This window comes from Daphnia pulex, chromosome 8 (genome assembly GCF_021134715.1).
Source record: "Daphnia pulex isolate KAP4 chromosome 8, ASM2113471v1".
Classification (NCBI taxonomy): Eukaryota; Metazoa; Arthropoda; class Branchiopoda; order Diplostraca; family Daphniidae; genus Daphnia; species Daphnia pulex.
The window spans coordinates 12643331-12664878 of record NC_060024.1 but is presented as its reverse complement, the minus strand read 5'-3'; the positions used below and the strand labels follow the sequence as shown (position 1 = coordinate 12664878).

Below are 21548 nucleotides of genomic sequence, written 5' to 3'. Positions count from 1 at the left end.
AAATAGTAAAAGGGCTCAAATACCGATTATTCCTTGGAATATTTCTCACAAAGACAAATATTTCATAGATTTGTTGTGTAGAAACTGTTGCTAGACTAATTGCAAAGGAATTGTACCCTGACCTAGTGTATTAATAGTGAGAATGAAATCAAGAACAAACCTACCCCACAGACTTGACTAATACTTGTCTTTATTGGTTATCTTAGGTACTGCTGCTCAACTTGTCAAGGAAAATGATTTCGGAACCTCCAGCTATCACTCAAGTGCAGGCTGTGTATAGCTTTAAAGGGAAAAATAATGATGAGGTTGGTTTGTTTAATATTACATGTAATATGAGTTGTTAAGGAACGTTTGGCAGGTTATATATCTCATTTCTTTACATATCCCTTATGCTATTCATTTCATGTGATTGACATTTTATTAATTGACAATTGATTTAATTTGTCTGTTAAAAATTAGCTATTTTTAATTTGCTTTTTAATTTGTACTTGTTTCTAGTTGAATTTCAAGAAAGGGGATATTATAACTATCACTCAGAAGGAAGAAGGTGGTTGGTGGGAAGGAACATTTGAAGGAAAGACTGGTTGGTTTCCATCTAACTATGTCAAAGATATAGGAATAATTGGTAAGTTGTAGACTTAACAAACGTAAATTGATTGTAGAGTTAATATCTTCTTTGCAGGTGCAAAGCCACCCCAGACTATTTTCGCAGTAGAAACTGTTCCAGAACAGCAGACAGTCAATCGAAATCTAATTTTAAAAGATATTATTGATTCTGAAAAGAGTTACATCTCAGAAATGCAGACACTACTAAAGACTGTACTCACACCTCTGGGGAATTCAGACATGTAAGCTGAACATATTTAAAACTGTTAAAAAATGAATGAATCTATCTTTTACTTTCCTCAGATTGACAGCTGATGAATACAGTAAAATTGTGAGAAACTTACCAGAAATTGTAGACCTACATGCAACTTTTAACAGGTTGTTAGAAGATTGCTATGAAAAATCGAGTCTTGAACAGCGAGTTGGAAGTATCTTCCTTAGCATGGTAAGCATTATCATTTATTAAAGAAGGTAAATGTCTTATCCAGTAAATTATATACATGCAGGCTGAGAAAATAAAGTCTGCCCACACTGAGTATTGCAGTAATCACCCCAGGACTGTCTGTATCCTTGAAAATTACAAGTATGTTCAAAACTTGAATGTGTAAATCATTAATGTAATAATTTAATTGCGCCAGGGAAAAGTTGGGTTCATTTGTCGAAGGTCTTGGAGGACGTAGCCCAGGCCTGGTCTTTCTGACTGCCGGGCTTAGTCGTCCCTTTCGACGACTGGAACGCTATGGAGGTTAGATCAAGTAGAAGAGTTAGATCTTCAACTTACCTTTAAGGAATACATTATTAACACAATTTGTCTTTAAAGGTTGTTTGCAAGAACTTGAACGACACATGGAAGAATTTCACCCAGATAGAGGAGATACTCAACGATCGGTTTTCGTCTACCAAAACCTTGCTGTAATAATTCCTTTTAAATTTTACCTTTATATTAATTGTCGTTAAAATCATCAACCCAATTTGCCAAAAAAATAATAGTCGCATTGCGCTTCCGTACGTCGTCAAAAAGAACAAGAGCTTGAAGTATTGTGTGGTTCTGTCCGATGTTGGGAAGGTGACGAACCACAGCGCCTTGGTGAGCTTATTTACATGGGACCTGTCAAGATCACAACAACAACTCCGATTACAGAAACTAAGGATCGGCACTTGGTTCTTTTCAGTCAGTGCGTCATTTTACTCTCAGTGAGCCAACGGTTGTCGGCCTTCGTTTTTGAGGTGATTTACTTGTTGAAATAGTTTTTCATGTTAACTGCATTTTTACTTATCACTCAAATGTCTCGTCTTTTTATTTATTTTAGAAAAAATATAACCTTTCAGGGATGTCTTTAAACATACAAGAGGATTCTGAAACATCTCGTAGCCTTACATTCGAACTATTGGGTAAGACATGGGATTAAAATTGGTTTGCCCTCCTTTTTATTAACGGAAAATTGTTGTTGATCAGTTTCAGGGTCAGAGAGAATTATTGTCAGCTGCCCTTCAAAAGAAGAACGGCTTCGCTTGATGGAATTACTTCAGAAACAGATTCGGAATCCAACGATTTCGTCGTCGTCGTCATCTGCTGTTTCTTGCGTAAGTCGTCCACCGTTCCGGCTGATGACTCGCTATCTCGCTCTTCTGATCAAAGCTGGTCTGTTAACTCGCCTACGATTGCGTGAAATTCTTGATGGGGGGAAGGCCGAACACGAGCGGAGGCTCATTCTAGGTTGTGCCTTCATCAGTTCATCGGCAAATGTCGAGACAGACAATTTGAATCGTTTTCTGAGACAATGCCGGGCCGAGTGTCACTTGTCAACTGGTCAGTCTCAACGGTCCAGCACACAAACACGAAGTATGTACATTGAAAAGGAGTTGACAATGGGGGTTCCCTTCATTGTCCGCAGTTGGAGTCGATCCACTTCCTCCTCTACCAGTTCTTCTTCCTCCTCGCGCTCTTCTCCCTTGATCTCGGGAGCAACTGGCGTGAAAACCCACTGCTGGTCTCCTAAATCCAGGACACGCGGAGGTTTCAGCGAAAGTTTAGATTGCTCTTCTTTCTTTTCGCCTAAATCTCCGAGGTTTCCCTCTCGTTCCCAATCACTTCCTCCACCGTTGGACTTGTGCATTACCCGATTCAGCTTCAAAGAACCGACTGCCGACAGAGCCGAAGGACCAGTTCAACGATTTTATACGTCAACAACCGTCGGCGCTTGGGTCTCAAACGTTTCTTTTGATTCCGGGCTGGCCGATGTGGGAGGAGCTGCTACTCCGTCACAAAGTCGTGACGCCACTGGCACGCCATCAGAACCCGATACTGCCAGCAATTCTTCGCCCGTCGCTCCGGTGTACCGGTCCACACTGTACGCCCACTGGTGGCGAAAAGCGAAAGTTTCCGCCGCGGTTTTGCTGGCACAGTCGCCGACTCCTCCATTTCCTTCTCTTCATTTCCCTACAGGCAAGGGGGATGGAACGTAGCGGATGATTTTCTTATCCTTGTTTTCTTGTCTTGGAATCTGCTGCTCACTTATGCAGAAGAGATCCCCTTCAAACGGTTGGCGTTGATTGATTGCCTTTCCCCCTACCCCGTTCCCCCCTATTCCGAAGCCCAACTCGTGCACCATCCCGTACAAATCGCCCTCTTTTATTTATTTTTATATTTTTTTCTTTTCTCTAAGCAATCCGATTCGATCAATCAATCAAATCCGGTGCGAGGGTTGGTGCTGCTTTAGCTTCTCGTAACTTCTCAAAGTCATTTTGCCTTTCCACCAAGGAACTCCTCTTTGTGATCTTCCTTCAAAACAAGTTCGCCTGGGATTTCCGCACTTGATAATCTCGTAAATTGCGAGTTTGTAGGCGTCCAGTTTTTGAATGTCGAAAAATTCCCGAAGGATGAGCTTCCCGTCTAAATGGACGCACTTGCGCATGGAGCCTGAAGTAGTGAGCGATCATATACTAACAGCCCGGATTTTTTTTTTTTTATTATTTCTCTTTGGTCTAGCATGTGTATTTGTGGAATATTGCGAACATAATCTGCAGTATTATCTAGTCGCAACTGTGTGCTAAAATTACTTGTTTTTCCCTTTTCATTTTATTTTAGACTCCCCTACAAAACGTTCCACCCTCAACTTCTATCCAGTCAGTGCATCAGAAGCAGGCAGATGCCATACGAACGTCGAGTGCATTGACGAGCCGAGGGAGCACACCGGTAGTAGCACGCCCACCCGTCCAACATACTCTGTCGGGTCCAGCGGGAAGCCAGCAGTACCACCAAAACCAGCATTTCTCTCTCGCCTCGGCTTCCAACCCAACCATCAATAACAGGTTAGAAATAAAACTAGTTTCGAAAAAAAAAAAACAATCAGGAAATATATCAATTCTTTTTTTGTTTTGGGGGTGAATCATCGCCAGAGTTTGGACTTACTCCTCTCTCCGTCCATCGCTTCCCATCACGACACGACCTTGCCAAGAAAGAACTAACAAAAGAGTTATTAACAAGTCTTTTAAGAAAAGAGGTATGAAAACCGATATACATTTGATTCAAGTTGTCATCGTAACTAATGATTTTTTGTTTTTTGGCAAAGAACTAAACTACGATGATGATTCACAACTGCTTAAGCTAGTAGAAGCCTATTGTAGTTTGACTGCAAGGTCACGCCAAACAGTCAAATCAGGTAAGCAATTTCGTATGTTGAAGTTTGGATGAACGCCTAGACTTATATAATGAATGGTTCCCCCGAAGCATTGCTAGAATCACCACAAGTGCTGATTGCCGAAGAAGAAAAAATCATCGTCGAAGAAGTGCAAGGGACTCGTACGGTTGTAGAGGAAAGGTATATTGTTTTCTTTCATGATTATACAAACGATATTATTTATAGAAGACTGGAGAAAATGAATCGAAATCAAACAGATCGGGGAGCCATTCATGTTAACTAAATCATTTATATCTTTGACATTCAGAAGTTTGGTTGACACCGTATATGCATTGCGGGATCAAGTACGTGAGCTGCAGAATCAAGTAACGTCCCTAGCAAAAGAAGTCGAGCTACTGAAGAACGTTCTGCCCTAAAATAGCGAAACAGTTAGGTAAATGGAATGATTCAAAGCAGATGATGAGTGTGAAACTTTGGCGTGATAATTGAATTTAGTTTTTAATGATTTACTATCCTATGTTTCTAAGAGAGATTGTTCCAACATGATTTTGTCAAACCCTGGTGGAGGATCGCGCACAAAATTTTCAAAAACAATGTCCAGTACAGCTCCGTCATCCACTGTAATAAATTTAAATGTAAATAAACGGTGAATTAATGTGAAATAATCATTTCCTTTTACCATATACTGCTGGATACACTTGTCCTCTTACATTAGTGAATGGGCAGTCCAATTTTTGACCATTCAAGTAAAAGTTCAGTTCAATGTGATTGTAGCTAACTCCCTGTAATATGAATGTATATTTAGAAATAGATTTATAAATCTTGTGAGTTGAGACTTACTATGGTGTCCCCTTCTTGTGGTAGTTGTGTAATTCTGTGCATTTCTTCCTTGTTGTGACGAAGATAACCATCTGAGCACATAACCCAAGAATCTGCATCATTCCCCATTGGAATAACATTCAGATCTGCCTTTTCCGAACCAAGTCCAATTCCCCAAACACCTATAAAATTTGGTTTAAAAAAATATACCTGATGCATTCAATCAAAGAGTAATGTTTTCTTAATGATTACTGGTAGGTGAACTAACCTGACTGTTGAAGCCTCACTTCAAAATAAGCTTTGTCTTGCATAATCTGCATTATTACAATACAACACTTTATTAACAGAACAATATTATTTGTTTTGTAACTTACAGCTGTGTTCCCAAGTGCTCCGCCAGTGCCACATATTCTTGTTCCATCTTTAACAAGTACTACTTCTTGACCTGGGAAAATGATTCAATATTCATTAATACAAACAAACAATACAGTTTGAAAATTGTAAAAGACACTTTAAAATTGTTCAAATGAATTTACTATTGCACTTTTTAATAAAAAAAATTCCAAATTAACTGAGGAATTTCCTAATGAAACCATAAACAATTATTGATTTTTTTAGAAAAAGTTAAATCCTGTACCAATTTGTTGTTGATCTAAGGCTATTACAGGCTGCTTTTTTGTGGGTACTGTTGGAGTCGCAAACCCAAGATCAAGGAAACTGGCACAGCCTCTAAAACAACAAAATATGCTCGCCATTGATGAAACACTATACAATAGTTACAAAAAAAAATAAACGAATTTTGACGTTCGGTTACACTAAAAAGATTCCAGACGAAAAAAATATAAATGTTCGACTGAGACTGAACTGACAGTTTTACCAACGTTGTCAGATCATAATTTTACTTTCTTATCCGCCAAATAAAAGCCAAATAAAATTTGTAAAACCGGTAAAACCACAAGTTAAGACATATGGGTATGGAGAGCTCAACTATCTACGACAACAGCTAAATATATTCCAACAATTGGCAGGCCAATGACGACCGATATGCCAACAACCGAACCACCAACTAGGGGTACTCCTGAAGTTACTTCTAACCTCATCAGATATTCGACACAGCCACATTTGACCATTTTGAATCATAATAAGTTAAATTCTTTTCCTACTTTTCCAGCACGGTCTACCGGTCCTGGTAGACCGTGTTTCCAGGCATCAAACGAAACACCAGTAGCAACGAATACCTTCACCAGTCCAGCACCAACAGAGCCCAGTCGAACTGTCAAAGTTGGATCACCTGAGAACGACGCCAATATTTCTAACATCATCAGCTTGAAGGAATAGGATATAGGAATCTAGTTTGACCAAATTACAACAGACATTTAAGCGAATTTACAAAAAATTAATGAAAATCATGTCCTAAATAATATACAAACACAAAATAAGATTTGTTTAGCTTATCGGAATCAGTGTAGCCATCCCCTGAATTAAAACCTATTAAAAATTTGTGGAATAAAGTATGAAAACATAGATGTTATTGAATTTCTTTAATATTTCTTGAGTACCAAAGATAAAAGAAATTTGACAAAAACAATATTCTTTTTCTTTTGAAAAGCATATAAAAATAAAGAAAAAGTGTTCGAACAGGAAACGAAACTTTTAAAAGAAATATTGGATCGCATTTCTGTCCGCCCATCTCACTGCGATCACCTCTAATATTAAACAGTTATTTTTACCGAATTCCAATGCTTCTCTTGAGCCATGGTTGTCATACGCTCAGGGTTCACATTTCCACAGTCATTTAAAGAAATTTCGTCCAAAGGATTCGCTTCGTTCAGAAAAAAATCGATTCCTTTCTGGCTCACATTAGAACAACCGTGAAACTTTAACTTGGTCAAATACTTGAAACTGTTTCTAGCGCAAGCTTCCTCGATGATCTGGTCATCAAGAGTAAAACACTTTTCTATGGAAACCGCTGTAAGAGCAGGGGAAGACAAAAGCAATAGCAACAATTTGCGTGAAATAGCGAATCGAGAAAAATAAGAAGACAGACGGATGTTTTCCAGCATCTTTAACGGAAATACTTCCTTTAGGGAACAAAGAGAAGAGTGGACGCCATCATCTACCACCGGTTCGGGAGTTTCCAGATTGGTACTTTCAAAAAAAAGTAGCAAACGGTGAATATTCGGGCAGCATTGGATGATGAGATAGACTTCTGCACTTGTTACTTCCACTGTTAAATATAATTGTTCAAGTGTAAGACCATGAGCTTGTAGAAGAGGAATTACTCCGCCACGAATAGAGATGATTGACGGTAGGAAGGATACCCGAATTCCAAGATTTCGTATTTGTTTAAGTTTTCGAAAACCTGAAATAAAATTGCGCTTAGTTTCCCTACACGTGCGAATACCTTATTATTTCAGATTTTTCTCACCTAATAACTCCTCATCCGTAAATCCTTTGTCGTTTAGATGTATAAAAACATCAACAAGCGACGGACACATGTCGACCATCAATGAAACGCTGCCTTTCTTATAGGAGACTTCGTCTGGCGGAGGCCACATAAGCCAGCACTTGGTCAAAGAATATTTTTTTGATTCTCTGGTTTCTTTACGAATTCTACGAAAAGCTTTGAGGATATCAGACTTATTGTCGCAATTTAATTCTTTCAGCTCTGGTAAATGTTCGATAGCAAATCGAATTCCGATATGAGTCACTTGCGTTTCATGAACTGATAATTTCTGAAGGGAACTTTGACCGTTGCAGAAAACTTGCATTACAGAATCGGTCACGCCAGGGCACAAATAAATTCGCAATTCCCTTGAAAAAAAAAAAATATAAGACATTAAGAAAGTTGATTTACTTAGTTAAAGTAGACCCTAGACCTACCTCAGTTTTGGTTTATCAGTTAATCCAAGATTGATCATGCAACTAGCACCAGCATCAAATGTGCCAGATAACTCAAGGATCTGCAGGTGTTCGAAAAGCTGCAAATTGGGAGTAAAAGTATTTTCTACTTGATTTATTGTGAAAAAACTAATCTTCAGTGTAGTGAGTTGCTGTAATTGAAAAAGTTGTTCATTAATTCACTTCTATATAAAAATAACGAATCAATTTTTACCGAACATCTGACCGATGCTAAACGCACGATGCAAACCCTGTCAGTGATATGCATATCATGACCTTTTCCGAGTTTAGATAAATCCAGAATTTTCAAATGTGGGTTCAGGAGCAATTCAAACATCTCCTTTGTAACCCAGTGGTTTCTTTTGACCCATTCAAGAGTCATGTACTCCAGACAATGTGAAGCTGTGTGCATAGTCAAAATGGCATAATCAAATAAAAGCACACAATTATTCCAAAGAAAAGACACTCACGCAGAAGGTAAAAGAGGCTGGAAACGTGCACTGAACTACGCGATGCCGTCCATTTCTCCATGTTAACGACGATACTGTCCATACACAATGCCGAAAGAGATTTTCCGTACCATTTCGGCTGAGGCATATTAGAGAAAACAGTTAACTAATCTGAAAGACCTCAAAACTACAAAATGGCACTCAAAACAGTCAACGAAAAAAATGTCTAAATATTATTTTTCTCTGTCGCCCTTTGCCCTAAAAACTCAGGCACTCAGCCAGAAAAATCGGTTGCATTATTTTTACGAGATGCACTATTGCCAAATTTAAAAAATTGTCGAGCGCAAAATTAAGAAACGAACCAAAATTCGCTGACAACAAAATGCAAAATGCAAATTGCAAATAATATTCTCAACGAAATAATTGAAAAAAAATGAGCATATAATATCCTTTGTTCACGTCCATTTTCAAAATGTAAATGTTAGGCCTACTACCTCCCGCGTGTTTTCATGCTCCAGTTTTTCGCGTAAACAACCAAACGAACCGGGAAGAAATCGTCTGTCAATTTATGTGGCCACTCCGCCACTGAATTCGAGTGTTTAGAAATTCACCAAATGCCTCCTATGTCCATTTACATTTTTTGGTGGAGAGAAAGATCCCGTTTAGCCGTTTTAAGGTGAATGGGAATGAATTTAACGAAGCAAAGACGAGAACAAGACAAACCTAGTTTCTATTTGCATCATCAGCACGTGTGCTGTGTGCAATCAGCTGTGAATGTTGTAGCTTATTGTCAATATGTAGAGAGTGTGGGGAAAGAGGAAGAATAGGTCCCATTCCATTCGTGAATTTGTCCAGTGTCCGTTCGACTTTTGTCTCTGAAACATTTCGACAAATTCGTCTCTGACGATAAAATATATCGATTATCTGTTGGTGATTTTCATTTTAGTGCCGTGTAATATGTCATGCAGTGATGCAACTCTCAATCGCGTCCAGGAATCCCAAATGGAAAGGTGCGAAATCAAATCTCGATCGATTTATTATTGCCAATTGACATGTTATATTTCATTTGTTTTCAACTACATTGCAGACAAACAAAATGGTCAAATCATTTCTCCTCTTGTGGCTATTTCATTTGGCAACTGTCTTGTCCTTATCGGCAGGTAAACACTTGGCAAATTGCATAGTTTTGATTTTGAATTCCTCCTTATATTTGTTGATCAGGTTACTACAGACAAGATAATGGTCGATTACCGTTGATTGGAAATAGCCCGATGACGTCAGTAGGAACGCCGCTAACTGGCAACATACCAGAAGGTATTTATTACACACAAACACACACAGAGGAGAGTCTGAAAATAATAATAGGACACGGGAACTATAATAATACTATTATTACAGCACCAGCACTTGTCGCCACTTCACTCGGCCCGTTGACCGCCAATAGCCGCCCCGTTAGGAGAGTCCCTTATGTTTCTGGTAAATAATAATCAATTTCGTATACTATCTGATTACAGATGCTTTTTTAACAAGTAGCACATTCAAGTATAGCTCTTGTTAGTCGGTTTGATCATTAAATTCAATTAGAACTGATGATGAAATTGATTTTGTATTGAAATCAGACACCTGCGGAGGCTCCGTGAATATCCCCTTGTCGTTTGAACGACTTTTGCCGTACAAATCGACTCATTTCCCGTCGAGACGCGATTACCCGATGCTCTGCGTTTGGAATTTCACGGTAAGAATTCAGTATTAGTAAGAATCGTCACGGTGAGATGATTAAATGGTTTTGTTTTAAAGGTGCAACACGACGACTGTCGTCGGGCTCGACTGACGATGCGAGTGGACGGACGGAGTCGATTGCCGGATGTGGACGGATGCAGCAAAGGATATTACACGGTTTCACCCAACATGCGGGGCGCCAGGTATTTCTATTTATTTTTAGTAGGTCACGCAATTATGTTATTGATATTAAAGAAACGATTGTTATATAATTACAAGAATTTGCGGACATGTTGGCGACGTTCCGGCCTTCCATTGGTACGTCGACGCCTACCAACCGGAAAATGAGGTCACAGTTGTCACGATGAAGAATTTGGGCATCAACGACGGATTCTCTGTAGGACTTTCGTTTACCCTCCAAGGTATACAGGACCATATAATTTTTTTAAAAGATTTGAATAACAATTGCCAATAATGAATGAAATTGGATATAATTAATATAGGTGAATGTGCAGAGGAAGAATGGTCGTATGCCCGAACGACGAATGTCAACAAGGAGAACGCCAGATTGAATCGGCATTGGATGAATCGAGTCAAGGAAGACTACCTGGCCGGAGAAGGACCCAGAGTGACCGTCAACCGTGTCAAACTGCCAGTAACGAGCACTACTACTCCAGCCCCAACAACAACCACCACCACCATCCGACCCAAACTGGATCATCCAGTTGTCTCATCCGATAACAATTACTCCGGTGGCATCCAGTGGCTCCATTTGAAATCGCCCTCCGATCTTCATTCGCCCAAAATTCACCAGAAATCAGCGATTGCCAAATTCCAGCCACCTCAAGTCGTGAACGAAACGAATCAGCCAATCGTTTCCATCAGTATCCATCATTGTAGTCGATATGCGCCAACAAGTTTTCGTTGTGTTTGTCATCCATTGCATTCTTGTCGTGCCGTTCACTTCGGCAGGTAGTACCTATGTCACAGAACTAAAACTGAAAATTATTTAATTGTCGGTAAATTCGTTCGACATTGACTGTGTGCGACCTCTATATTTCAGCTGCTTCTCAGCAAACAAAAGAACAACAAAAACGGGGGATAGGTGAGAGATGGCGCTCAGGTGGGCGGACCTTTCCCTTAGACACATCAGATCTCTTTTCGCTCTCGTTGTGCAAACATCATGTCGGATCCCGAACAGTCAAGCGATTCTAGCTCAAATTCTAGTAGTTCAGGCTCCGACTCATCAAGAAGAGGAGGCGTAAAGAAATTTCGTCTCTCAAGTGAAAAGTCAGCTAGTTTGGCCGACTGGGTCGTATCGGGTTTAGATGACACTCGAGCGAAAAGTGCTAGAGAGGCCTTTAGACCCAAACTAAAGAAGAACGCCGACCTGCTGATCAACCCCAATCTAGATGATGCATTCTACATCCGGCTGAAGGCAGTTAAGTCATCTTCGGCAGCCAAGGTCAACATCGACCCAATCGAGAAAATCTACAGGAACCAAACCTTCAAGATCCTTGACTTAGTCAAGCCCATCATGTTTCTAGCAAGTCGGCTCAAGAAAAAGAAGAAATCCCGAGCCGACGCCAAGGCGGTCAAAACAGCTCTGAAGCTCTGGGCGGTGGTGTACCACGACATCACGAACGCGCGACGCCGCAACATTCTGGCCCAAATCTACCCGCAGAATATTGGACTGCTAGACGACAAAGCTGTCCTGCCAACGGGTGGAGAACACCTCTTCGGTCCGAAGTTCACCCAGGCCCTGGTCGAGCAAGTGAAAACTCTGAACGCTCTCGAAAACGCGGGAGCCCCTCGCGCGCCCGGATCTAAAGGTGGTCATGATCAACGCCAATCGAATCGCGATTTCAGCCACCCCCCTTCATCTTCAGGCGGTCGCTATTCCAATTTTAAAGGATCTCGGTATGTCCAATCTAGTCTCCTTTCCTTTTATGGGTTTTTTCTCTTGGACGCATAGCGCGTTTTTATGTTAAATTGTCAAGACCGGCTTTCGATCGGTGGAATTTGTCAACGGTGGCCCCATATCTACAACTAAATTCTATTTGTGATCCCGTCCAATTATTTGGGAGCGGGTTGGCTCACCAAGTTGAACTTGATTGACTCATACTTGTCGGTCTCAAATTTTTTCCTATTTTTGAAGGCCTTTTGAAATTCCTTCAGTTTAAATGGGGGCGTTTTCTTCGAATTCGTGCCCCCCCTCCTTCGTTTTAAACTCAATGTGATGGGCGTTCACCAGACTAGTAAGGGGAGTGGTAACCTTCCTGCGGAAGAACGACCTTCGCCTCGAACTTTATTGGGATGAGATTTTAATCTTGGCGCACGGGTATAGCAGTGCCCCAGCACACTTCCGTGCTCTTCGGATCCCCTTAGATTCCAAACCGGATGATCATCTGATCAGGTCAAGAGAGCAATTTACGCTTTCGGCACGTTTACAAGAGGCTCGTAGAAGTCCTTCTTGGGTGGTTTCAAAGGCAGATTTTACATCTGGCCGTCCGCTCATTTTTCCCGACGACGGATTTGTCCAGGGCGTCGGATGCATCCTTTTTAAAGAAGGGAGGGGGGCAGTATGAAACGAATAAGGACTAGGAAACTAGCCGAGATTGCCCTAGCAACACCACTGACCTCTCGTCCCTGATAGAGCTAGCAACGGAAATTCCGCTCCTTCTCTTCCCATCCAAGTAGGCTGATCTCCCCGTTGGGGGAGGGTCATCCATTGACAGGAACGAATCCATCTGTTTTATCGCTCGGTGGTTCTCCGGAGTTGTCTGGAAGAACGAACCTTTCCGAAGGAAATTATCGAGCTCATACTGGGAGCAATTCGATCGAATACGCACCCTGCATACCAGTCCGCTGAGGTCGCTTGGAGCAGTTGGTGTAAGCAACGGAACCACAACTCTCTGTTGTCTGGCGTCAAGGAGGTATTAGCTTTTCCTTGTTAATTTTCGTTCCAGCAAGAGCTGCAGCACGGTGGGAAGGAACCCTCCGACAACTATTCGTATGAAAGAGTATTGACGCCTTTTTTAGACGAAATGCCGATTTGGTGGCGCATCCATGTTACACAGTCCAGCAGGGCTCCCACGAGCTCCAATTTTCAGGCGTTGGTAACTGTCGACCATCAGGGGGTCTTATCTTATATCTTATTATATCTGATTATATCTTGCTTTAAAGACACAGTCAATGTCGAACGAATTTACCGACAATTTGTAAATTGTTCGAGCGAGCTTTAGCTCGCGATGAGCAATTTGGATTGTTGGGGGAATGGAGTGAAGACATTGACTGTCTTCTAACCACCCATCCCGCCCACTTCATTCCCGTTATCATTATGTTATTTAACTTGAATTAGGTGCAGCATCCGATTATTGACGGCCCACTAATTCCTCTTTCCTTCTATCTTTTTGCTAGATACAACAATGATAGCCGCAGATCCAATTTCGACCGTGGCTCACCCAATCCCGCCAATAAAGGCGATCAGAACAACAACAACAAATAGGCCATTTGAACCATGGATCACCTTACACATTTTCCGTTAAGCCAGATCCACAGTTTGTTTTTGCTTCCAATTCTGATGTGTCTAAGGGAAAGGTCCGCCCACCTGAGCGCCATCTCTCACCTATCCCCCGTTTTTGTTGTTCTTTTGTTTGCTGAGAAGCAGCTGAAATATAGAGGTCGCACACAGTCAATGTCTTCACTCCATTCCCCCAACAATCCAAATTGCTCATCGCGAGCTAAAGCTCGCTCGAACAATTTACAAATTATTAGTGACAATTAAATCTCGTATTCTATTTTAGGAAAAACACCTTTTTTGAGAAACAAGTCGATTGAGACGGAAAGTCAATCGTCCATAACCGAATTCGATCCAGAGTACACTGCGATGAATGACGATCTACCACAAACTATTCTGCGATTGTCACAAAATCTCATCCATCCAGCAACATCTGATTTTCTTCCGGACACGGATAGCCGCCATTTAGTTGGCCAAACAACCACCAATCCACCCGCTGACAGTTGGGATCGAAATTCTGCAGGTATAAAACTATTGACTGAGATTATACCATGTTTTAATAAATCACGAAAATAACGTAATAGATACCTGCGGAGGTACCGTCAATGTCCCCTTGTCCTTTGATCGACTCACACCGATCGAATCGTCACAATTTCCGGAAGAACGCGCTTATCCTTTAGTTTGCCGCTGGATTGTCAAGGTATTATACAACTCAATAAAGCGTTACGGTAATTGGCGCATTAAATTGAAATCTGAAATGGTAACCAGGTAACGAGTAAGAATTGCAGTCTGGGTCGAATCACGTTGAGGGTGGACGGTCGCAGTCGATTGCCGGATGTGGTCGGATGCGCTAGAGGATTTTACCGTATTTATCCATTCATGAAGGAAGCAAAGTATGCCCAATATTCCGCCTGTACACTCTGAAATTGATCTAATAACAATCCCGTTAAATCTGTACTTGCGAAATGTAGAATTTGCGGGCGCATTGGCGACGTTCCGCCCTTCCAGTGGTACGTCGACAACCACCAACCAAAAGATGTGACCATTATTATGGATAATACAGGAATCGGCGACGGAAACCCCGAGGGCTTGTCATTTACCCTTCAAGGTAATACAACTTTCAAAATTGGGTGAACAATACAAAAGTAAATATTTAAAAAAATCAGGTGAATGTGTGAATGACAAGATGATTGGAGTCAGAAAGGAAAACGTCAGATTCAGTCGACGATGGATAAATCGACAAATCGAAGATTTTGAAGCCGGAGAAGGGCCTAGAATAATTATCAAGCCCAGCCATGGTCTCAAACATCAAATTCCCGTTACAAAAGTACCAAAAACTACTTCAACTAGCGCAGCACCAACTAAACAACCAGCTGTTTTTAATGACAACAATCATGAAAACGACGAACCTTGGCTCATCTCGGAATCCCCAGAATCCAGCCATCCATCATATTCGTCGGATTCAGTCACCTATTTCCCTTCGTCAACAGAAAACACAAGTCAGCGGCCATCATCGACGACCGTTCGCCCACCCACAACTTATTTCAACGACTATCAAGACATTCCATGGGTTATTCTGAAATCTCCTGAGCAAACAGACGACCATTATTCGGCATCATCGTTTGAAGTTTACCCACATAATAACCAAGCCGATAATGTGAAACAAGTCCCAGAAATGACGACTAAAAATCCGTGGCTGGCTATGAAATCTGCTTACCTTCGTAAAAATTCTACTGCTTCATCATTAAAGTCAACATCTCCCTACAATCAACATTACTATTCAAAAGACCCAAACCGCAATATACCATAAACAGGGAAATACTTAACACTGCAATCACTTCTCTACTACTTAGGACAACAGCTAAATATATTCCGACAACTGGCAGGCCAATGACGACCGATCTGCCAACAACCGATCCACCAACTACTCCTGAAGTTACTTCTAACCTCATCAGATATTCGACACAGCCACAAACGACCATTTTGAATCATAATAAGTTCAATTCTTTTCCTACCTTTCCAGCATCGAACGAAACACCAGTAGCAACGAATACCTTCACCAGTCCAGCAACAACAGAGCCCAGTGGAACTGTCAAAGTTGGATCAGCTGAGAACGACGCCGATATGTTTAACATCAGCTTGAAGGAAGAGAAATCTGGTTTGACCAAATTACAACAGACATTTAAGCGAACTTACAACAAATTAATGAAAATCATGTCCTAAATAAAATACAAAAACAAAATAAGATTTGTTTAGCTTATCGGAATGAGTGTAGCCATTCCCTGAATTGAAACCTATAAAAATTTGTGGAATAAAGTATGAAAACATAGATGTTATTGAATTTCTTTAATATTTCTTGAGTACCAAAGATAAAAAGAATTTTGACAAAAACAATATTCCTTTTTCTTTTAAAAGCAAATAAACATAAAGAAAAAGTGTTCGAACAGGAAAACGAAACTTTTAAAAGAAATATTGGATCGCATTTTTGTCCGTCCATCTCACTGCGATAACCTCTAATAATCTACAACAGTTATTTTTACCGAATTCCAATGCTTCTCTTGAGCCATGGTTTTCATACGCTCAGGGTTCACATTTCCACAGTTTCTTAAATAAATGTCGGACAAAGGATTCGCTTCGTTCAAGAAGAAATCGATGCCTTTCTGGCTCACATTAGAACAACCGTACAACCATAACTTGGTCAAATACTTGAAACTGTTTTTAGCGCAAGCTTCCTCAATGATCTTGTCATCAAGAGTGAAACAATCGTATATGGCTATCTTTGTAAGAGTAGGGGAAGATAAAAGCAAAAGTAAGAGTTTGCGTGAAATAGCGAATCGTGAAAAATAAGTAAACAGAGAGATTTCTTCCAGCATCCTTAACGGAATTACTTCCTTTGGGGAACAAAGAGAAGAGTGGACGCGGTCATCTACCACAGGTTCGGGAGTTTCCAGATCGGTACTTTCTAAAAAAAGGAACAAACGGCGAATGTTCGGGCAGCTCTCGATGATTAGAAAGACTTCTTCACTCGTTACTTGTATCGATAAAAATAACGTTTCAAGTGTATGGCCACGAGCTTGTAGAAGAGGAATTACTCCGCCACGAATAGAGACTGACGACCCCTTATCAATTTCGAGATTTTTTAGTTTTTGAAGTTGTCGAAAACTTGAAATAAAATTGCGTTTAGTTTTTCTACAAATACGAATACCATTACTTCAGATTTTTCTCACCTAATAACTCCTCATTCGTAAATCCTTCGTCGTTTACGGGTATGAAAACATCAACAAGCGACGGACACAAGTCAACCATCAATGAAACGCTGCCTTTTTTATAGGAGACTTCGTCTGGCGGAGTACACATCCACTTGGTCAAAGAATATTTTTTTGATTCTCTGGTTTCTTCACGAATTCTACGAAAAGCTTTGAGGATATCAGACTCATTGTCGCAATTTAATTCTTTCAGCTCTGGTAAATGTTCGATAGCAAATCGAATTCCGGAATGAGTCACTTCCGTTCCATTAAGTGATAATTTGTGAAGGGAACTTTGACCATTACAACAAACTTCAACTACAGAATCAGTTACACCAGGGCAGCGATTAACTAGCAACTCCCTAGGGGAAAAAACATAAAATGTACAATAAATTTATTTGATTAAAGTAGAGTAGAACCTACCTTATTTTTGGGTTACAAGTTGATCCAAGTTTGAGCATGCAACATGCACCATAAATTGTGGAAGATAAATCGAGAATTTGCAAGTGTTCAAAACGCTGCAAAATAGAAGCAAAAGCCTCTTCTACTTCAAAATTACTCTTTCCATCGAATAAAAAACCCCAGCCATCATGAATCTTCAGTGTAGTGAGTTGCTGTAATTGCAAAGAGTTACACATAAATTTACTACTATTATAATGCAGAATTAACTATTGGTCTATATACCAAACATCTGTCAGATGCCAGACGAACGATGCGAAGATTTCTTTCTGCATCACGTCCAGTGCCCAGTTGTGATAAATCCAGAACTTTCATGTGTGGGCTTTTAAAAAGTAAATCAAACATGTCCTCTGTTATCGAGTGGTCTTTCAAGAGACATTTAGTCATGTACTCCAGACAATGTGAAGCTGTATGTAGTCAAAATGCCGTAATAAAATAATTGTAACAGTAAGCAACTAATAACCAAGTATTCCATAGACACTCACGCAGTAAATAAAAATGACAGAAAACGTGCTCCGAACTACGCAATGCCGTCCATTTCTCCATGTTATCGACGATACTGTCCATACACAATTCTGCCAGAGATTTGTGGTACCATTTCGGCTGAGGCATGTTGATTTTTGAAGATAATGGTTAAGAGAACACGTTCAGTGAAAACCACGACACGTACACGACGAACATCAACGATCACACTAAAGAATTTTCTAAATATTTCGCAGTTTTCTCTCCCTAGTCCCTTCTTCTGTCTGACTCTGACAAAAGGCGCGAACAGAATAATTGCATTGAACGCGATGCACCATTGCCAGATTTTTTTTAAATAACTCGAGTGAGTCGACTTAAAAATTTAAAATTAAGAAACGAGCTAAATTTCCTCACAAAAAAGAAAAAAGTAAATTGCAAATACATCAGCAAATAATAAAAATAATAAATATCCATTCCTTCTCGTGTCTAGTCTCACAGTTAAAGCGATTAAAGTAAGGACTAACTGACTAAGGAGCCAGCTAGGTCGCCCAGGTGTTGGTCAATCGCATTTCCATGACTTTTCTTTTCTTGTGGACGAATTGTGACCCAATGGACTCTAAAATATGTTTTAAACCTCTAGCCAAAGTAGAATGCTTCTTGTCGGTCATTTTCCTTCTGGCTGTTTTTCTTAGTGTACTCGGTAGTAAAATTGGTACCCATCACATCGAGCCGAGGAAAGACTAATAAGTTTTCGATAGGGATTATCGAAAACTTATTAGTCTTTCCCTTCCACTAAACCTAAAATTCGCGCCTAAAAACACTTTGTTAGGAAACAAAATTCGTTTCTAATACAGTAATGCCTAGGTAGTCCGGCTAAATGGCATTCAATGGTTTTAATTCCAACAATGGTAGGATTCCAAATGAATCAGAAGTTATCAAACTATTCACTTCAAAAGATAATGGAGGCAAGGTTAATTTGTAAAACTCTGACAAATTTATTAAGCAAAGGTTTTTGGGGCATTCGAAATCTGTTGTCAATAGGAGCATTTGACATGAAATCGTCACACGTTTCAAAATTTTTCAAAACAGTGAAATTAATAGAAGGCCGAAATCATTCAGAATACAAAATTAGTTACTACTTACTAGTCTAACTTAACTTTATTCACCCTTACAAGAAAAAAAATATTACACCAAAAGACCCGAAAGGAAACTGGCAAATAAAGGAGCGTGGCACAATACGTCGAGAGCACCCGTCTGTTGGCTGTTTCATTCCGCAATGTAAGTCGATGTAAATACTAATCAGACGATGATGGTGACGAACTACAGATCCCCAAATTCCAGTGCTTCTCTTCTATCATCATTTCCAAACGATCAAAGTTCACATTTCCACAGTTGTGTATCCAAATGTCGTCTAAAGGATTCGTTTCGTTCAGAAAGAAATCGATTCCTTTCTGACTCACATTAGAACAACCGAACAACCATAACTTGGTCAAATACTTGAAACTATTTCTAGCGCAAGCTTCCTTAATTATCTGGTCATCAAGAGTAGAACAATTTTTTATGGAAATCTCTGTAAGAGTAGGGGAAGACAAAAACAATAGCAACAATTTGCGTGAAATAGCGAATGGAGGAAAATAAGAAGCCAGAGAAGACAGAGAGATTTCTTCCAGCATCCTTAACGGAATTACTTCCTTTGGGGAACAAAGAGAAGAGTGGACGCGGTCATCAACAGGTTCGGGAGTTTCCAGATCGGTACTTTTTATAACAAGTTGCAAATGGCGAATTTTCGGGCAGCTCTCGACGATGAGGTAGACTTCTTCACTCGTTACTCCCATCGATAAATATAATGATTCAAGTGTAAGGCCACGAGCTTGTAGAAGAGGAATTACTCCGCCACGAATAGAGACTAACGGCATGAAGGATTTCCCAATTCTGAAAAGTTTTAGTTGTTTAAGTTCTCGAAAACCTAAAATAAAATTGCATTTAGATTCCCTACACATATGACTACCATTACTTCAGATTTTTCTCACCTAATAACTCCTCATCCGTAAATCCTTCGTCGTTAACACTCAAGGAAAGATAGACGATCGACGGACACATGTCAACCATCAATGAAACGCTGCCTTTCTTATAAGGCTGAGGCTGAGTACAAAACCAGTGGTACAAAGAATATTTGTTTGATTCTCTTGTTTCTGTACGAATTCTACGAAAAGCTTTGAGGATATCAGACTCATTGTCGCAAATTAATTCTTTCAATTCTGGTAAATGTTCGATAGCAAATCGAATTCCGGAATGAGTCACTTCCGTTCTCCTAACTGATAATTTCTGAAGGGAACTTTGACCGTTACAACAAACTTCAACTACAGAATCAGTTACACCAGGGCAGCAATCAACTAGCAACTCCCTAGGGGAAAAAATATAAAATGTACAATAAATTTATTTGCTTAAAGTAGAGTAGAACCTACTTTATTTTTGGTTTACAAGTTGATCCAAGTTTGAGCATGCAACATGCACCATAAATTGTGGAAGATAAATCAAGAATTTGCAAGTGTTCAAAACGCTGCAAAATAGAAGCAAAAGCCTCTTCTACTTCAAAATTTCTATTTCCATCGAAAAAAAAACCCCAGCCATCATGAATCTTCAGTGTAGTGAGTTGCTGTAATTGCAAAGAGTTACATATAAATTTACTACTATTATAATGCAGAATTAACTATTGGTCTATATACCAAACATCTGTCAGATGCCAGACGAAAGATGCAAAGATTTCTGTTGGCAACACGTCCAGTGCCCAGATAAAATTGTGATAAATCCAGAACTTTCATGTGTGGGCTCAAAAGTAAATCAAACATGTCCTGTGTTATCCAGTAATAGTCTTTCAAGAGACATTTAGTCATGTACTCCAGACAATGTGAAGCTGTGTGTAGTCAAAATGGCATAATAAAATAACAGTAGTAATAGATAATACCAACTATTTTATATAGACACTTACGCAGATGAAAAAAATGACAGGAAACATCCTCCGAGCTACGCAATGCCGTCCATTTCTCCATGTTATCGACGATATTTTCCATGCACAATGCCGAAAGAGATTTTCCGTACCATTTCGGCTGAGGCATATTAAAGAAAATAGTTAATAACTAAATCGACTAACTGAAAGACCTCAAAATACAAAATGGCACCCAAAACAGTCAACGAAAAAAGTTTCTAAATATTTTTAATATTATTCTCTGTCGTCCTTTGCCCTCTGGGCTCGAAAAATCGGTTGCATTATTTTTACGAGATGCACTATTGCCAAATTTAAAAAATTGTCGAGCGCAAAATTAAGAAACGAACCAAAATTTACTGACAACAAAATGCAAATTGCAAATAATACTCGCAACAAAATAATTGAAAAAAAAATGAGCATATAATATCCTTTGTTCACGTCCATTTTCAAAATGTAAATGTTACTACCTCCCGCGTGTTTTCCCGCTCCAGTTTTCGTGTAAACAACCAAACGAACCGGGAAGAAATTGTCTGTCAATTTATGTGACCACTGAATTCGAGTGTTTAGAAATTCACCAAATGCCTCCTATGTCCATTTCCATTTTTTGGTGGAGAGAAAGATCCCGTTTTAAGGTGAATGGGAATGAATTTAACGAAGGAAAGACGAGAACAAGACAAACCTAGTTTCTATTTGCATCATCAGCACGTGTGCTGGGTGCAATCAGCTGTAATAATAATAGGA

General features: G+C 39.9%; 5 protein-coding genes and 1 long non-coding RNA gene across 14 annotated transcripts; 4 read left to right on the top strand and 2 right to left on the bottom strand.

Annotated features, from left to right (window-relative positions):
* The first annotated feature begins 2 nt into the window (after window positions 1–2).
* Window positions 3–4909, top strand: LOC124200010 (rho guanine nucleotide exchange factor 7-like). 2 transcript variants are annotated; one of them, XM_046596089.1, is made up of 16 exons: window positions 3–136; window positions 207–305; window positions 499–625; window positions 683–848; window positions 910–1051; window positions 1113–1189; window positions 1245–1351; window positions 1427–1518; window positions 1597–1833; window positions 1917–1998; window positions 2063–2190; window positions 3695–3918; window positions 4006–4109; window positions 4179–4268; window positions 4346–4427; window positions 4555–4909. In XM_046596089.1, the coding sequence occupies exons 2-16, from the start codon at window positions 234–236 to the stop codon at window positions 4661–4663; spliced, it is 1839 nt and encodes a 612-aa protein (XP_046452045.1). In that variant the 5' UTR covers window positions 3–136; window positions 207–233; the 3' UTR covers window positions 4664–4909. The 2 variants fall into 2 exon arrangements, with proteins under 2 accessions (XP_046452045.1, XP_046452044.1); XM_046596088.1 differs by having other exon boundaries at window positions 4337–4427.
* On the bottom strand, window positions 4415–5943 carry LOC124200018 (SPRY domain-containing protein 7-like). 2 transcript variants are annotated; one of them, XM_046596107.1, is made up of 6 exons: window positions 5704–5942; window positions 5441–5511; window positions 5335–5380; window positions 5088–5248; window positions 4927–5029; window positions 4415–4865 (listed from the first exon to the last, which is right to left on the bottom strand). In XM_046596107.1, the coding sequence occupies exons 1-6, from the start codon at window positions 5819–5821 to the stop codon at window positions 4762–4764; spliced, it is 603 nt and encodes a 200-aa protein (XP_046452063.1). In that variant the 5' UTR covers window positions 5822–5942; the 3' UTR covers window positions 4415–4761. The 2 variants fall into 2 exon arrangements, with proteins under 2 accessions (XP_046452063.1, XP_046452062.1); XM_046596106.1 differs by having other exon boundaries at window positions 5335–5511; window positions 5704–5943.
* Window positions 5944–6004: 61 nt separating this feature from the next.
* LOC124200023 lies at window positions 6005–6590 on the top strand. The gene is made up of 2 exons (XR_006877128.1): window positions 6005–6138; window positions 6238–6590. It is a non-coding gene; the product is annotated as an uncharacterized LOC124200023 (long non-coding RNA).
* A 7-nt stretch (window positions 6591–6597) lies between these two features.
* Window positions 6598–21115, bottom strand: LOC124200011. Of its 6 annotated transcripts, none has more exons than XM_046596095.1 (6): window positions 17880–18135; window positions 8438–8472; window positions 8182–8369; window positions 7950–8119; window positions 7495–7880; window positions 6598–7428 (listed from the first exon to the last, which is right to left on the bottom strand). In XM_046596095.1, the coding sequence occupies exons 1-6, from the start codon at window positions 17969–17971 to the stop codon at window positions 6779–6781; spliced, it is 1521 nt and encodes a 506-aa protein (XP_046452051.1). In that variant the 5' UTR covers window positions 17972–18135; the 3' UTR covers window positions 6598–6778. The 6 variants fall into 6 exon arrangements, with proteins under 6 accessions (XP_046452051.1, XP_046452050.1, XP_046452052.1 ...); XM_046596094.1 differs by lacking the exons at window positions 7495–7880; window positions 7950–8119; window positions 8182–8369; window positions 8438–8472; window positions 17880–18135 and adding exons at window positions 19467–19787; window positions 19852–20225; window positions 20287–20477; window positions 20548–20735; window positions 20811–21091 and having other exon boundaries at window positions 6679–7101; XM_046596096.1 differs by lacking the exon at window positions 17880–18135 and having other exon boundaries at window positions 6993–7293; window positions 7349–7428; window positions 8438–8683.
* On the top strand, window positions 9079–15975 carry LOC124200013. Of its 2 annotated transcripts, XM_046596099.1 has the most exons (9): window positions 9079–9426; window positions 9504–9576; window positions 9638–9730; window positions 9815–9892; window positions 10036–10151; window positions 10214–10338; window positions 10415–10557; window positions 10639–11107; window positions 13942–14078. In XM_046596099.1, exons 2-9 carry the CDS (start codon window positions 9513–9515, stop codon window positions 13973–13975), a joined length of 1122 nt encoding a protein of 373 aa, XP_046452055.1. In that variant the 5' UTR covers window positions 9079–9426; window positions 9504–9512; the 3' UTR covers window positions 13976–14078. The 2 variants fall into 2 exon arrangements, with proteins under 2 accessions (XP_046452055.1, XP_046452054.1); XM_046596098.1 differs by lacking the exons at window positions 9079–9426; window positions 9504–9576; window positions 9638–9730; ... (2 more) ...; window positions 10214–10338; window positions 10415–10557 and adding exons at window positions 14240–14355; window positions 14424–14548; window positions 14627–14763; window positions 14822–15975 and having other exon boundaries at window positions 10978–11107; window positions 13942–14178.
* Window positions 11293–13833, top strand: LOC124200017. Its single transcript, XM_046596105.1, has 2 exons — window positions 11293–12055; window positions 13556–13833. Exons 1-2 carry the CDS (start codon window positions 11319–11321, stop codon window positions 13641–13643), a joined length of 825 nt encoding a protein of 274 aa, XP_046452061.1. The 5' UTR covers window positions 11293–11318; the 3' UTR covers window positions 13644–13833.
* Window positions 21116–21548: the final 433 nt, after the last annotated feature.